Source organism: Neolamprologus multifasciatus, chromosome 15 (genome assembly GCF_963576455.1).
Source record: "Neolamprologus multifasciatus chromosome 15, fNeoMul1.2, whole genome shotgun sequence".
Classification (NCBI taxonomy): domain Eukaryota; kingdom Metazoa; phylum Chordata; class Actinopteri; order Cichliformes; family Cichlidae; genus Neolamprologus; species Neolamprologus multifasciatus.
In genome coordinates this window covers 37,948,453-37,964,709 of record NC_140453.1, presented here as the reverse complement: position 1 = coordinate 37,964,709, position 16,257 = coordinate 37,948,453, and the positions used below count along the sequence as shown (strand labels likewise).

The 16,257-nt window shown below is 41.8% G+C and overlaps 1 protein-coding gene across 4 annotated transcripts in view; it reads left to right on the top strand.

Annotated features, from left to right (window-relative positions):
* The first annotated feature begins 1,838 nt into the window (after positions 1 to 1,838).
* epha7 (eph receptor A7) overlaps positions 1,839 to 16,257 on the top strand; it is a 94,185-nt gene continuing 79,766 nt past the window's right edge. For 2 of the 4 annotated variants that reach the window (XM_085132546.1, XM_085132545.1), the window contains exons 1-3: positions 1,840 to 2,051; positions 3,506 to 3,570; positions 4,148 to 4,817. In XM_085132546.1, the coding sequence (XP_084988672.1) occupies positions 1,958 to 2,051; positions 3,506 to 3,570; positions 4,148 to 4,817 (829 nt within the window). In that variant the 5' untranslated portion in view covers positions 1,840 to 1,957. Of the gene's footprint in view, positions 2,052 to 3,505; positions 3,571 to 4,147; positions 4,818 to 16,257 lie in introns of all 4 variants that reach the window. The other 2 variants (XM_085132544.1, XM_085132547.1) reach the window with 2 other exon arrangements.

Genomic DNA, 16,257 nt, shown 5'->3' with positions numbered 1-16,257 from the left:
CAAGGAAACACCTGAACTAAAAGTTCAGAAATGCTCAGACAGTGTTTTTCTACTTTTGGCTGTGTATGATGTCACAGAGAACAGTTATGCCCATATGGAAAAGATATATATATATATATATATATATATATATATATATATATATATATATATATATATATATATATATATATCTTATAAAGTTTGTATCTGTCTTGTGTGAAACTTGTATGAAAAGCATATAAGAGTGAAAACAGATATAAGATCCCTTGAAGAATCATATAAATGAAACTTGTATGTTTTGGATACTTACTAAAACAATATATGAAAGTAATGAGAAAGTGGCCACTTTCATGAGTAAATCATATAAGCCTTATATGATTCATTATATGAAGCAAATCTGATGCAAGTCTCTTATAAGTTTTTTCTATTTCTTTTCCATGTGTGGTCATCTTAGTCACGCGTGGAAGATGGAATTAAAACTATTTGTTTGGGGCAGAGGGTTAACTGATGGAGCTGTGCTCAGACCTATTATAAGACAGTCATAGAGGGTCTATTTTGAACTGTGGATCATGCAAAGCTTGTCTGGATAAGTCCAATAATGAGAAATCTAGAGTTAAGAAGCAGACGTCCTCTTTGAGTATAGCAGTACGAAACAGTAAACGGCCAAAAAATAAAATAGTGATTCAGCCAGAGGTGCATTTAACAAAACACAGCAGACACCATATACAGTGCTGTTGGTTTAACATGTAAATTTGGCCACATCACACACACAAACAATGCTGAAGCCTTTTTGTGTTGCTTGTGATACATCCAGCATCCACATAGCCATACAAAATCTTGTTTGAACACAAATGTGGTGCTTTTAGACTCTAATAAAATTCTAACTGAATGAAGCTGAGCTGAAACAAAACATTGCAATCACATATAATTCACACACTAGGAAAAACCAGGAAAACCAACTTTAAAGAGACACACACTCTAACTGCATTATCTCATGGAAAAGGCATACAGTCATGCACTCGGATATATGGGCTAATCAATATACACAGCTGGAAATGAAAGCACACTGGGAAAGGCAATCTGTTGAAAATCAGTAACATAACAATTAAACTACATTATAAATGCTCTTGACTTCGCCCACTTATCTTATCTTCACTTGAATAACATCATGATGAAGGATTACTAGTACTTTAACACATTATGTGTCAGCACTTGTTTAGAGGCTGTGGTTGCTTCAGATATTTCTTTGTGGTGAGGTTGCTTCAGACCCAGGGAGAGCGATGAAATTCATTTTTAAGCATAGTATTGTTTATAATTGAAATAAAGTAAGTAAGTAAATTTTGTTTGTATAGCACCGTTCCAGATAAAAATGACAAGTGCTTCACAGAAGCTAAAAACCCCCCCACAAAATAACAGTTTTTAACTGAAGGTGAAGATTTATTACGAGTTTACAGATTAGTTTGACTGTCTCCTCTCCACAGTGTCTGAACTGATTTCCAGAGGACCTTTAATTAAAAACAAAATCAACCGTGACATCATCCGACAAATGAATAAAAGTTGAAATCCCCAAACGCCGCGGACGTCTGTGTTTTTCACTTGAGCTGTATTGTGTGAGTGCGTGTGGAGTTCAGCTGAGACGTCCACTATACTAAAAAATCCCTTGCCCTTTTCCTGACAACATTTCCACAGCCGTGGACCTCCAGTCTGCTCGTCCCCCTTAAACTCCACCTCCATCTTCGTATTGGCTCTCCATGTCTGTTGCGTTCCCTTCTTCGCGCTGCTGTTGGATAATGCCTCTGTCCGTCCGTCTAACTGACAAGAGTAGAGCTTTAGTCTCCTCCCAGCGGCAGCAGACGATATTTGAGTGGAGACCAGTGGATTGTTGTACATAGAGCCGATTCAGTGTCGTCAATGGGAAGCACGCGAGACGGTGGCAAAGCTAGTTACGGTCTAGATTGAAATCCACAGCTGCACCATGCTCTCCAGGTCTCTCCCGTGTCTGTGGATTACGTTTTGCCTTCATTTATGCTTTTATGTAGACAGCGGTGAAGCACAGAATGCGAAGGAAGGTAAGTTCCTAAAGTTTTCCTCTCTTCCACCCCACTGCAGTTGGAGACGACATTAACATAAATATGTCAAAAATCAGCACCTCGCGTCCTGACATTGAAAGAAAAATATCTATTTTTGCTTTTAGTTACTCGGAATTTTAATGTCAGGTGATAACTGAGCAGGGATAACAGAATTGTCTGCTACCAGGCTTTGGTGTAAGCGGTCTCTTGGTGTTTTTACGCACGGCAACTAAATGCTGTAGAATAGGCGCAGAGGCTCTAGTTTTTTTATTTTTGTTCCAGCATCAGTGGGTAATCGGTACAAATAACCTGCTGGTTATAGATTAACGGTCTGTCAGGCATAAGTGGGTTTATATCTCAGCGGCAGTCTCGCCTCGCTGGAAGTGAGTAAGCCTTCTATCAGGACGCAGTTTCGGAGCGTTATTTCCTCCAAAGTGTCCTCGGCTTTTGACAGTCGTGTCTGTTCTTGTTTCCTGGAAGGAAAATCCAGTGGAACGATGCGGAGACATGATCTGCCTTAGACTTTCAAGTCGTCTAGAGTCAAGGCAATCGAAGACTAAAATGGAAGGGAATTCAGATACACGATAACAGCTAATAATTGGCGCCTTTATTTAGCCAGAATTGAGTTAAATGACATTTTACGATCGTGTTAGTAAAAGCATAAAGTCAGCCGCAGGAACTGGTGTTCGTAGCGGAAAGTACAGTGTAATAACCGTAGATGCTGGAATGGTGTGAGGAATTGTAAATCACAGGTGAATGCGGGATTTCGTAGACCTCCATCAGACGTTTGATTTATTTATTTTTTAATATGCAAAATATAAACAAATAAGTAAATATTGATTTTATTGATTGACTTTTCCCCCGGCGGTGCACCGTGGCCGCTTCCCGTCCCCGTCGTGATGTAGATGTCTGCTAATATTAAATACAATTGAAACAACTTCCTCCATTTTTCGGGAAGCCGCCGCGGTGCCGCTCTGCGCTCTCGCACGCGTCCCCACTGCCCTCTTCGTCGCCGCCGTCCTTTAAAATTGCGGAGACGCCGCATGTCACACATTGTTTCGCTGTAGTTTTGTGGCCGTCTGGAGCTCAAAATAGCCTTCATCTTTTTGCACTTGTAAGTTCAGGGTAATAAGAGCTACTTTCTTCGTAAGGCAACAACTTCCATGCTAAAATTACTTTTAATTTAAAAAAGGAAAATATATAAATTATATACAAATGCTTATTTTTTTTGTAGTGATTCCTATTACATATGTGTTTTTCATAGTCAGCTAGAAAGTTCTAATCATGAGGACCTGTCTGCTGCAGTGTGTACCTTCCTTTCTGCGTTTCTATTTTGCTGCTGGCAGAAATTAGGTCGCGGGTTTGTGCTGTATAGATGTGTGGCCTATCAGTAATTCCAAGGCCCGATGCCCCGGTGAGATTTAACCACCTGCTTCTTGGTTTCCTGTCACTAGTGATTCTACTGGACTCCAAGGCACAGCAGACAGAACTGGAGTGGATCTCCTATCCTCCCAATGGGGTAAGTCAGCAGAACCGCATCGAGTGCATGCGGATGTGCTCCATATATCTGGATTTTTTTCCCCTGCTATCTGTGATGTCTCACATATGTGATAGGAATAATAATATGTATGTGCTATAGTCCTCTGCTCAGAGAGGTCTGTCCTGAGGAAAGATGGAGCATGCAAGAGGCTGTTTTCTGTGGCTAAACTCTGCCGGCTTTTGGCATTCAGAGCACAAAGGCCTCAAGCAAACCACTTCTAACTTGCTGATTAAAGTGTGTGTGTGTGTGTGGGGGGGGGGGGGGGGGGGGGGGACTTTTTAAATAAATAATGTGAGCACAAGCAGATAAACTGAGCACCATCATTCTTTAAAGATGTGCTTGTGCGATAAACGGATAATCTACCTTCTCTGCAGTTTTTTGTATACAAAGCTGTCTGAAATGACTATATTTCATAAACCTTTGTCGTATTCGTTACAGTGTAATCACCTGCAGTTTAAGTTTCTTCATTAGACACCTATCTTTGTTATTACTTTCACATTCAAGTTTGTTTCTGTGTGGATGCATTCATGTACAAATCTGTGTTGTGTTCTTTCAGTGGGAAGAGATAAGCGGCTTGGATGAGAACTATACACCCATCCGAACATACCAGGTTTGCCAAGTCATGGAACCCAATCAGAATAACTGGCTTCGGACTAACTGGATAGAGAAGGGCGATGCCCAGAGAATTTTTGTGGAGCTGAAATTCACTTTGAGGGATTGTAACAGCCTACCTGGTGTGGTGGGCACTTGCAAGGAGACATTCAACTTGTATTACCAGGAAACAGATTCAGAGGTAGGACGAAGCTTACGGGAGAACCAGTATGTGAAAATAGACACAATTGCAGCAGATGAAAGCTTCACTCAGGGTGACCTAGGCGAGAGGAAGATGAAGCTGAACACCGAAGTGCGCATAATTGGCCCCCTGTCCAGGCGGGGCTTCTACCTGGCCTTCCAGGATGTAGGAGCGTGCATCGCCCTGGTCTCTGTCAAAGTTTATTACAAGAAGTGTTGGTCTATCATCGAGAACCTGGCCACGTTCCCAGACACCGTGACGGGATCAGAGTTCTCCTCACTGGTGGAGGTCGAGGGTATGTGCGTGAGCGATGCCGAGGAGGAAGCCGATAACTCTCCTAAGATGCACTGCAGTGCTGAGGGGGAATGGCTAGTGCCCATTGGGAAATGTATATGCAAAGCTGGATTTCATCAGAAAGGAGATGCATGTGAACGTGAGTCACTTTCACTCATTTATTGATTTATTTTTTATGTAATTTTTGGGAGAAATTCTCAGACTTTTTTTTATTTAACAACATTTTATAAATAATTCAGTTGCATTATGAATGAAAAAAATAATTTAAAAAAAGGTAATGAATTTAATAGTATTTGTGATTCGATTATGCAAAACAGGTGAATGACAATTTAGGCACCGGTGGACGTATAGTTGTGTGTGATAGTAGGATTACATGAGCTGGTTTGACAGGAATAAACTTGCATAAAGTCTAATAATTTGATTTTGTATTAAGCGATTATGAGGGTTTTAATTTATTGACATGATTCTGTTGACACTGGGATTAAATAATATCTTGAGTTTAGCTCCGCAGTTCCCAACACTTCTCTCTGTGTTACTGGCTGGAAGCCAAGACAATCACTAGCAGAATATACAGGTCTAGAGGAAGTCCATCCAGTCACTCAGTATTCTCTGTGACCCGGCCAAATGACCCAGACAGAGTGGGAAAACAAATTGCCGCTGTACTGTGGCATTTCGGCCTCGGGATATTTATGAAGGGAGGCTGGTTTTTGGATTGTTGTGGTGCCGAGTGTTCCACTACAATTACCGATAATGTGCTTTCTGTCACTCTGAACTCCCAGAGGATTACTTCCAGTAGACACCTGACTTGAGCGATAGAAATCACTGCAGATTAAAAGGGGGCGACTTAGGTACTTGGGTCACGGAACCTAAGCAGCGCCCCTTATTAGCCAAACTTTTTCTTTTTTGCAAAGCGAGCAACCTCAATCTAAGCAGCTTATAAGGAGCAGCAGCCAGTAATAATTGAACGGAATGCGTCTAAGAACAAATTAGTGTCCCTGGCAGACAAGCTTTTATGCCATGCTGTCATCCATTAGGGACCCCTCTGAGGGAGGTGTGCTAATGAAATATATTAGACCATGTAATTTAGAGCTACACAGCCTGCCTCAAGTTGTGCTAATGTTAGGAGGCTATCGCTTATCCGACCCCACAAAACCCCTTCTTATTGTTCTTTTGTTCTTATACGCACACATAAGATCCGATTGTGCACTCAGGTTGAAAGAAAGCACACAATTTATTTCCATGGGGAGTGTGGTGCAGCAGAACAACCAACTGCTCCGGGTTGTCAGAGTCATTTTAACTACCTTTTATTACATCTTGGTACAGAGTCCTCACAACAAAAGATGGTTGCATGTCTCTATTAATTAATCTGTTAATGTGTCAACTACAACAAATAACCTGCAGATGTGGGCAACAGCACAATGAGTCTTTTAGTCGTTAAAAACCCGAGGGATGGAGGCACCTTAATGCGTGTGCCGATCAAGATTCCAGTCTTGACACTGCACCTTTATGAGCTTTATCTCTACTGAGGCATGAGATGCTTTTGTATTAAGGGGTAGTTAATCTAAATAAAATGAGAATCACAGTGCACCATCAGCACTTCTTCCAGTTGCTCCACTGACATCAAATTGTCCATTCAGTAGTTTCCACCTAGAACAATCTAAAAGCTATTCAAAGTATTTCTATCAGCTGAACAGCAGAGCAATAAGTCCAAGTATCTGTGACCGTAGGAAGAATATATGAGATCCTTGAACCAGTTTGTCTTAGTGCCGTAAAAGTAGCCTACTTTATCTTGTGACTTTATCTTTTTCTGTTGATATGTTAACTCCTGGACTTTTAATGTGAAGAGTTAAAATGAAGCATTGCCAGCATATGTCTGTTTATACATTTGGTACATTGGAAAAATGTATTATACAGAGGGGCAAAGCACAGGGAAGTTTAGTATTTTCTGTGTTGTACTACTAATAGGTTCAGTTTTTGCTTTCCCAACTCCTGACAGAGCAAACATCTGAGTGCTCGTTCATTTTAGTGTTTTGGAAAGTTTTAATGATTTTTGCAAATCTAAATGATTCTGCAGTTTAGTGAAATACACTTTGCCTGTCAAGGTCAACCAGTCCTAATCCCGAACCCTGTGATCTCTGAAGATCTTCTTGTTATTGTTTTTGGCTGAGATAAAGCCCTATTTGTGAAAAGGATACATGTTTGAAATAATGTTATCCTTCAATTAAAGTCTCATACATGTATTTTGGCTTTCCTTTTATTCTGCTATAATCTTTTCATTTGGATATGTTAGATAGTGAAAATAATTTCCATTACATTCAATCTTTGCTGAGCATGTGTTGCCTTAAATAATGACAACCAAAAGGTGACTTTGGTTTGTAGTTATCTGACAAGCACTTATTGTAAAGAAAACTGACTCCTTAACACACTTCTTAACTGGCCTGTTTTAGAACGAGCAACTGTGCTATGATTACAAAGCGGGCACTGGGAGGGTGGGGGTGGAGTAAGCGAGTTGAGCTGTCACTCATGTAATTTGAGGAGCCTCTGTGTGGATGCAAAGGCCTTCTCCAAAAGTTGTTGTGATCCACTCATTCATCATCTCTGCCCCCCCACCCCACCCACACACATACACACACAAAATCCCCCCCTCTCGGTCCGTTGTTAACTCTTTTGTGGCAATCTGCGCCGTGTTCGTTCAGTGATCTCAGCGTAATGGCTGTTGAAAAAGGCCAGTTGAAGTGTCCCCGCAGCCTGCGAAGGCTTCATTTTGCAAAGAAGTGCGTGTTGTGAAAATAGCGCCCATTCATCTGCTGGTTCTGTTTAGCGCTGGCCACTGGTGGCAATGGAGCCACTGAGTCGTTTAAACAGAAAGAGGGCCCTTGTGGGAGGACACTGGTGTCTTTGTTTCGCTCAATCTCGGGAATGTATGTTGTCCAATTTTGACACATCGCATCATTGTGGTACTAAGTAACCAGTGCCTGAGAAATGATTAACTGTTGACCAGGTCCCAGAAAAGGGAGAGACTGCTGTCTGGTGGAAAACAGATAAAATGGGCCATATCTCACTGCTATCGGTGCATGCTAACTAGAGAACTAATGAGAGGATACAGCATCCTGTAGATGCTGGCACCATCCATCTTGACTGTCAGGGAGTTAGACAGAAGTTAGTAGGAGACTGATTGATGATTAAACCCCCTGAGGGAAAGGGTTGGGATCTGACCGCGACAGCTTACGTGTATGGAAGCCACCAGGCAGCCAGGTCTAGCTCCAGGCTTGAAGAAAAGGCTGTATTTAGCATTTCAAATGAGGCCAAGAAGTCAGGAGGTCCTCATACATCTTGATGCTCCCTTGATTGATAAGGTGTGAATTTAATACACCAAATGGCTGTCTTTTGCCACTGCTCCGGAGCTTAATTATGCAAATGATAGGTATGTGTCGAATATCACAAGAGACCCAAATGGGCCCAAATCACTCAAGATTGAAATAAATTGGTGATGGATGGGATTGCATGCTGTCACTGCCAGTGCCTGTTTCCTGTGAATAGTAGCATTCTTTCTCAGCCTAGGGCTTTTTCCTACTTGTTGTTTTGGCCTGGCAGGTAGCAGTCTGAGATAAGATGTATTATTTTCTGCTCAGAATGTTTCCACCAATCCTGTTGGCACTACCTTAAAAGTGATCACTTAGAGAAGGACCCCGAGACAAAACCAAAAGCATTCAGCGCTGTGCCCAATAATAACGTAATAATTAAAGTCATTTATCAAGTAAAAAGCTAGACATCGATAGAATAGCTGATTTCATACAATCGCAGGTGGAGCCATTTCTGAACTTTTGATTGAAAAAGAATTTTTTTTTTTTTAATGCAAGGTAATTTTGAAAAATGATCTAATAATTAAATTAGACCATGTCTGGAGGTGTTGTGCTTCTTACTTTAACCAAATTCATTGCATTTTTTTTTTTTTTTTTGCATGAACACTCTACTCCTCATTTCTAATTTCTAGCATTTTGGGGCTCTTAAGTATTACCTCCAAACTCTGCTTCTCTGTGCTTTATATAGGTGGAGAAAATTATACAAATAGGAATTGCAGGTTCTGTAGAAAAGAAAACTGCTTCAGGTCAATAAAAAGGGCAATATTGTGCTACATTTCAGCTAAAGTTACACTGCTGAAAACAGATGTAGAATTTCCTATGCAGATGTTCTGCTTTAATTTCTGTTTGTTAGTAGAGACTAAACCGCAGTTAAGGCATGAGTAAGGAAATTATGTTTGAAAATCGTGATTTGCCAAGCTGGAATAAATGGTACTTGTATAACTTTCATATCCAGAGCCTCATTTTTAAATATCCACTACAACATGAGAAGTGAGAGCCTGGTTTAGTAAATACAGTGGGGCAAAAAAGTATTTAGTCAGCCACCGATTGTGCAAGTTCCCCCACTTAAAATGATGACAGAGGTCAGTAATTTGCACCAGAGGTACACTTCAACTGTGAGAGACAGAATGTGAAAAAAAAAATCCATGAATTCACATGGTAGGATTTGTAAAGAATTTATTCGTAAATCAGGGTGGAAAATAAGTATTTGGTCAATAACAAAAATACAACTCAATACTTTGTAACATAACCTTTGTTGGCAGTAACAGAGGTCAAACGTTTACTATAGGTCTTTACCAGGTTTGCACACACAGTAGCTGGTATTTTGGCCCATTCCTCCATGCAGATCTTCTCAAGAGCAGTGATGTTTTGGGGCTGTCGCCGAGCAACACGGACTTTCAACTCCCGCCACAGATTTTCTATGGGGTTGAGGTCTGGAGACTGGCTAGGCCACTCCAGGACTTTCAAATGCTTCTTACGGAGCCACTCCTTTGTTGCCTGGGCGGTGTGTTTTGGATCATTGTCATGTTGGAAGACCCAGCCTCGTTTCATCTTCAAAGTTCTCACTGATGGAAGGAGGTTTTGGCTCAAAATCTCACGATACTTGGCCCCATTCATTCTGTCCTTAACACGGATCAGTCGTCCTGTCCCCTTGGCAGAAAAACAGCCCATAGCATGATGTTTCCACCCCCATGCTTCACAGTAGGTATGGTGTTCTTGGGATGCAACTCAGTATTCTTCTTCCTCCAAACACGACGAGTTGAGTTTATACCAAAAGTTCTACTTTGGTTTCATCTGACCACATGACATTCTCCCAATCCTCTGCTGTATCATCCATGTGCTCTCTGGCAAACTTCAGACGGGCCTGGACATGCACTGGCTTCAGCAGCGGAACACGTCTGGCACTGCGGGATTTGATTCCCTGCCGTTGTAGTGTGTTACTGATGGTGACCTTTGTTACTTTGGTCCCAGCTCTCTGCAGGTCATTCACCAGGTCCCCCCGTGTGGTTCTGGGATCTTTGCTCACCGTTCTCATGATCATTTTGACCCCACGGGATGAGATCTTGCGTGGAGCCCCAGATCGAGGGAGATTATCAGTGGTCTTGTATGTCTTCCATTTTCTGATGATTGCTCCCACAGTTGATTTTTTTCACACCAAGCTGCTTGCCTATTGTAGATTCACTCTTCCCAGTCTGGTGCAGGTCTACAATTCTTTTCCTGGTGTCCTTCGAAAGCTCTTTGGTTTTGGTCTTGGCGGAGTTTGGAGTCTGACTGGTTGAGGCTGTGGACAGGTGTCTTTTATACAGATGATGAGGTCAAACAGGTGCCATTCATACAGGTAACGAGTGGGGGACAGAAAAGCTTCTTACAGAAGACGTTACAGGTCTGTGAGAGCCAGGGATTTTCCTTGTTTGAGGTGACCAAATACTTATTTTCCACCCTGATTTACGAATAAATTCTTTACAAATCCTACCATGTGAATTCATGGATTTTTTTTTCACATTCTGTCTCTCACAGTTGAAGTGTACCTCTGGTGCAAATTACTGACCTCTGTCATCATTTTAAGTGGGGGAACTTGCACAATCGGTGGCTGACTAAATACTTTTTTGCCCCACTGTATTTGTTTGAACGTTAATATTCCGATTACTTAACGTCTTATTCACACATCCTGAAAACTGAGTTTAGAGAAAGCCAGGAGTCTGCCTTTTTCATGTCTGTAGACTAGCGGTACTGATGCATTAGACTCTTTGAGCAGCATTAAAAACAAGTTTCATGAAGATATTTAAGCTTTATAGATGCCCTGGGCAGTTTTTGTTTTGTTTCCATTCTTCTCAGTTCAGGTTTATGCCATTTTCACAGCTTGTCTTAGCTAGACATGCCATACATTTTTAGCCTAATTTAGTCTCTGTAGACACAGGACCAGATGGAATGCCAATTGTACTCTACCACAGAAATTCAGACATTTTTCATGAACTGCTCATCCTAGAACATGTAAAGGTTATCAACACTTGGCAGGCGAACAACTGTGGGAAAGTGATAGATTGACACAAGAACAAGGAATTAATTAATTAATTAGATCACATTGTTTCATTTAAAACGGATGCAGCTGGATCCCTTTTGATACTTCTTTTTTGTATTTACCTCTAGCTTTGATGCAAACAAGACGGATTTCTAGTTTTACTGGCTCACCATTCTGAATGGAAGACGTGTGATTATAAGTGCAAACTGGACCAACCGGCTATTTCATGTCAGCATTGGAAAGAAAAAAAATCTGACCTGCCAGTTCAAATTTGAGACCCTGCGTTGCACTGCATGAATAGAATCCGAGTAAACATTCCTCATTCTCACACAAACAAAAGCATATGGTCAGTTAAAGACTTTGTAACCACCAGAAAGGGAACGCTTTGTGATTTTGCGACAGATAGCGTTATTTCCAAGGTGACACTGGGGTCCACATTTGGCCATGCGTGAGGTCAGGGAATATTAACTTCATTTACACATGGCTGCAGACCAGCACAGCACCACAATGGAGGCCTGCCTGTTGTGTTTAGTAACGTGAGCACCCAGGCTGACAGGATCCTGTCAAGAAGAAGATGGATGTTCGCACAGTTGACCTCTGCTCACCAGCAGAGTCACCTCTCTGGCTTCCCTCCCCCCTGCATGGCAAAGGAGCCCCCACCCTCTCACCCCCCCCCCCCCCCCCCCCACAGTGCAGCGCCCTTCATCTTTTCTCGCTCTTCCATGCTGTTGTCCTGCTTATCTATCCAAACTGTGGCACAGATGTCTTTTTTTGTAATTGCTTGGTGCTGACTGCTAGAGAGGGATGTGGTCAGACAGGAGAAGTCCATGTCAGAAGACATTGTCTTTGTTGTTCTCTGTTGTGTCCCCGTGGCAGGAGGGTGAAAGTGATATGTGACGAGGCCTGGGGTCTTGCCATCTTAAGAGGCAGCAGGGAGGGTAGTGTTATCAGTGGGGCTGCTCCTCTGGGAGGCTTCAGACCACTGGCTCTTTGGTTCAGTCTCCCTTTAAGAGGAAAATCAATAACTTATTACATAACTTCTCACTTTTCCCCCCACTTACACCCAGAGGAAGAAGAACTTAAGATGTGCTGAGGATGGCTCTGTTTCAGGAAATTCAGCTGTTTCTTTTGGATCGTTGTCTGAAAATAAACCATTCTCTGTGAAACAGGAGTTGATTTGTTTAGGAATGCAACTGCTAATTATGTTCATTACTAAATTATCTGATAATTACTCAGATTACCTGATTAATTGTGCGGTTTACAAAAAGAGTCAGAAAATAGTCGTGATTCATTTTCCAACTGTTGATACAAAAGTGAACCAGCCCTGTAGGAGTAGATCTGTACAAGCACTCATCTGAGGCCAAGCTACTCCCTTTCTGTTTCAAGGGAACGCTTTGGCTACAGACTAGTGTTTCATTCCTTTCTGTCATAGCTCTGGAATTGGAGAGGGGTGGGTGGGGGCAGGTTAGAACGGTAGATAATGCTCAGTTGCTGACTGGGGACATTTTCAGGGCTGATTTCGCTTGGGCTCCAGGGGGGCTTTCGATCGGTCAGACCTCTAGACCCCATGTATTCATCCTGAGAATGCAAAGTCTTGGTCTCATCTGCAGTGTCTTTTAGCAAGGCTCCTTTTTAGAGGTGGCCGCCTCCTTCGTAAAGGTAGCCTGCACGGCTGGGCTTAAGGACCCACTCTCTTGTTTCCATGTGAGTTAAATGAACTAAACAAAAGACGATTAGGCAGGGACATTTTCCATGTCACTGAGAATCCATTTCAAAAGCTCACTCCGCATGATAACTTAAAGAAGCAAGAGGTCTGTGTGCAGACTCACGATGCAGGCCAGGCAGTTTGAGAGACCATTCACTGATGTAATGCGTTTAATCTTCAAATACTTTTTTTTCTACCAAGACCACGAAATAAATTAGCAGTTGCAATGAAGGAGAAAAGAGGTGAGTTTGTTGTTTGCCATTTGTATAGCTGTCGGTGAGGGCTCTGATGAAGTCAATTCCTCTGTGAGGTTCAGATTAGAGTTAATCTGAAAATGTAATTCTATGTTTCCTTTTCAGCAAGACAAAACCAACTACATCCTTTCTATTTTGGGGATAAAAAATAGACGTGCCCTGTCCTATAATATGACAACAAATGAATGTTATTTCTCGTGCTCAGCTGCTCAAAGGGGGAATTTTACTGAGAGTGATTTAAAACAAATATTAATGAGTTTAAACTTTGTAAAAACATTCCTTTAATTGTCACTGTAGGAGAATTGGCTTAGATGTCTCCTGCACTTTTTAACTTTGATTTTTGTGACTTAATCAGCATCTGGCTTTGATCTTTGATGTGAACAACCAAAGCAGGCACTTTCTTCAGGTTTTCTCTGCTTTTGGAGGGCAAAGCTGCATGCCCTCCAACACAGTGTACGGCAGAGCTAATCTTCTTTTTGTTTCTCGTGGAAAGCTAGTTATCTCCCACTAAGCACAGGTACCTCCGATGAATGGGCTGGTTGTGCAGATGTGTTGAGAGCAGCAGCAGCCAGACATAATCATTCCAAGTATGTCGTGGTGGGGAGGGTTGGTGGGGGAGAACCATCATAACATGACATCATATTCTTTAACCATTTCGTATGTGTTTTTATGTGGCTCCTATTCATTCTTTTTTGGCTCCGATTGTTGAATGCCCTTGCTTCCCTGCTTCCTCAAAAGCCTTTGGGAGGTGTCGCTGTTCAAAATGAGCTTGTTTGAAAAGGGTTTGACATTGAAACTCTATCTCTGCCCCATGAAGAGATTTTTTTTTTTTTTTTTTTACAAAAGACTTTGTTCTCATCCTTTTCTGTGTATTTCTGCCACTGTTTCCCCAGGCTGGGCAACTGCCTTGCCTCTCATAGGTGTGAGATTAACATGTCTGTGGGCAAAACCCAGCTGCTGAGCGTCTCTTTTTAACTTATAAATCACTGAGGTATAGAGTGGTGCACTGGACTCAGAGGAAAGAAGAAAAAATTCTACAAATGCTTGCTGCTCTGCTTGTTATTCCTGTGATCACACTCAAAACCAAAATCACGTTTGAACTGGGAAAAATACAATAAAATTACAGACCAAAAAAATTTGACAGTGTTTTATTAGGGGACTTTGGATACCTCATACCTAATAAATAACGTATGTCATCCTTGAAGGTGCACTCGATTTTTCCAAAATCTTTGCAGCTAAAAAAATCCACACATCACCTCTGCGATGAGATCAATTGAGCTGTCCTTTAGCTTTTAAAGTAGACGAAATATACTCGGCTTGGATTTTTCCAGGTCTGCATGTCTGCGTAGCTCTCAGATTACTCTAAAGATATACTGCCTCTTACATTGCGGCGGAAAACACCACAGGCTTTAGTCCATAAAAGAGATGCAGCCATAGTTCAGCATGCATAAAGCGCCTGATGAAAAACAGAGTCTGATGAATTCCACGTCGAGGCCTACTATTTATTGAGGCAAGGAACATAAGTCACATCTAATCACAACAATGCACGTAGACCCTGAGCTATATCAATGCATAAGAAATAAGCTCAGAGAAGGACGTCATTGGCCCGCTCGGTTTTCCGAACATGTCATCATCCTAATTGCATGCCTCGAAAGTAAAACTTAAAAACGTATAGTTGGATTTGGGGTTTTAAATAGCATTTTATGGTTCCCTGAATATGCAGCTGAAATAGCTGACAGACCATGTTTCTGACAGTATTAATGTTAGCAACAGTAGTGCAGCATAACAGAAGCGATCGAGAGAGAGAGAAGAAGAATTTGTTTTACAGGTGGCTCTTGGCATCGCACCACCCAAAATATGGCGGTAGGACAAGGTTAGTCAGGGGATTCAGTGCCGGAAAAATGTCTTTTACTTAAAAATTTTTATTACATTACTTGTAGAGTTGGTAGTTTTTCATCAGCAAATATATTGTGTTTAGGGAACATTTAACATGTAAGCATGGGTAGATTAAACTGCCATGGAGAAAAAAAAATGAGCAGTCAGTCCTATATTAAACCCAGTTCCTCACACTATCTGGGAAAACTGTCTGGTGTTTCTGTCCTTAAATATTTTAGCACACCCATTTAGGAGTACAAATCTTATATCCACAACTCTTATGAAATAAGGGCCTTGAAAACAGATTTCAAGCCGTATCCTTAAGAAAGAAGGTGTGAACAGACCACCTATTTAGGGTTAGGGTTAGGTTTACAATTATCCCCCAAACTCTGTAATCAGCTGCAGAATATAAATAAAACTTCCAGCATTACACAGCCTTGTGTGCCAACTGACAGTGAATGTCAGAATTATGCAGATGATGGAAAAGACACTGGGAGGAAACAGAGTCATAAACCAGAGGCGAAAGGCGCCACATATGGTACCATACCGTGCCTGTGTTTAGAGTCGATATTTATAAAGACATTTCCCTATCGCTGTGGCTTCGGCCACAGAAAACAGTGTGTTTTTTTTTTTAAATAAGAAAATAAACAGTTTCCCTTATCACACTTGACCCGTTCCACCTGGCATTCATCAGTGGCTGTGCATGTTGGTCCTGTCGGCTGCTTTCCTCCCTCTGGCTCTTTTATCACTCTAATGGGGTGCTATCTCCAGGCTGCTCTCTCCGGGTCCCTGCAGCCCAGCTCGGCTCACTTCAGCATACATTCTTTCCACATCCATCCTGACACACGGGCGGATTTAACACATAATCAGGCCGGACGGGAGGGCAGTCGAAAAAAAAGGGGGAAGGCCTGGCCCTGACAGGACTCATCATGCGAAGACTGTGGAGACAGAAAGGCCCGCACTAGTCATTCTCACTTTGGCTCTGGCAGTTTGCAAAAAACAGACAGAGTCTCCCACATTCCCACACTCCAGCTCACTTTTAGACCTGTCTGCAAGAATATTGAGACAGATGGGGGGGGAACTCAATATCCCAGCTGCCCTGTTTGGACCAACTTGTCCCCTCTTTGCTCAGTAGGAACAAGGATTGTAACTTTAATTGGATTTGTGGGTTGTAAGCAAGTAAGAAGATCAGTTTCCAATTCTTTTAAGACAGACTATCATTGGCAGGTTTTTCTAATACTGGCGGAAATATAAAATATTTTTGAAAGCAATCAAATATCACATATTATTGCATGGCATACATACCTTATATGTAAAGATCCCATCTATTCACATTGATCTGCTTTGCCACACGAATCTGTATA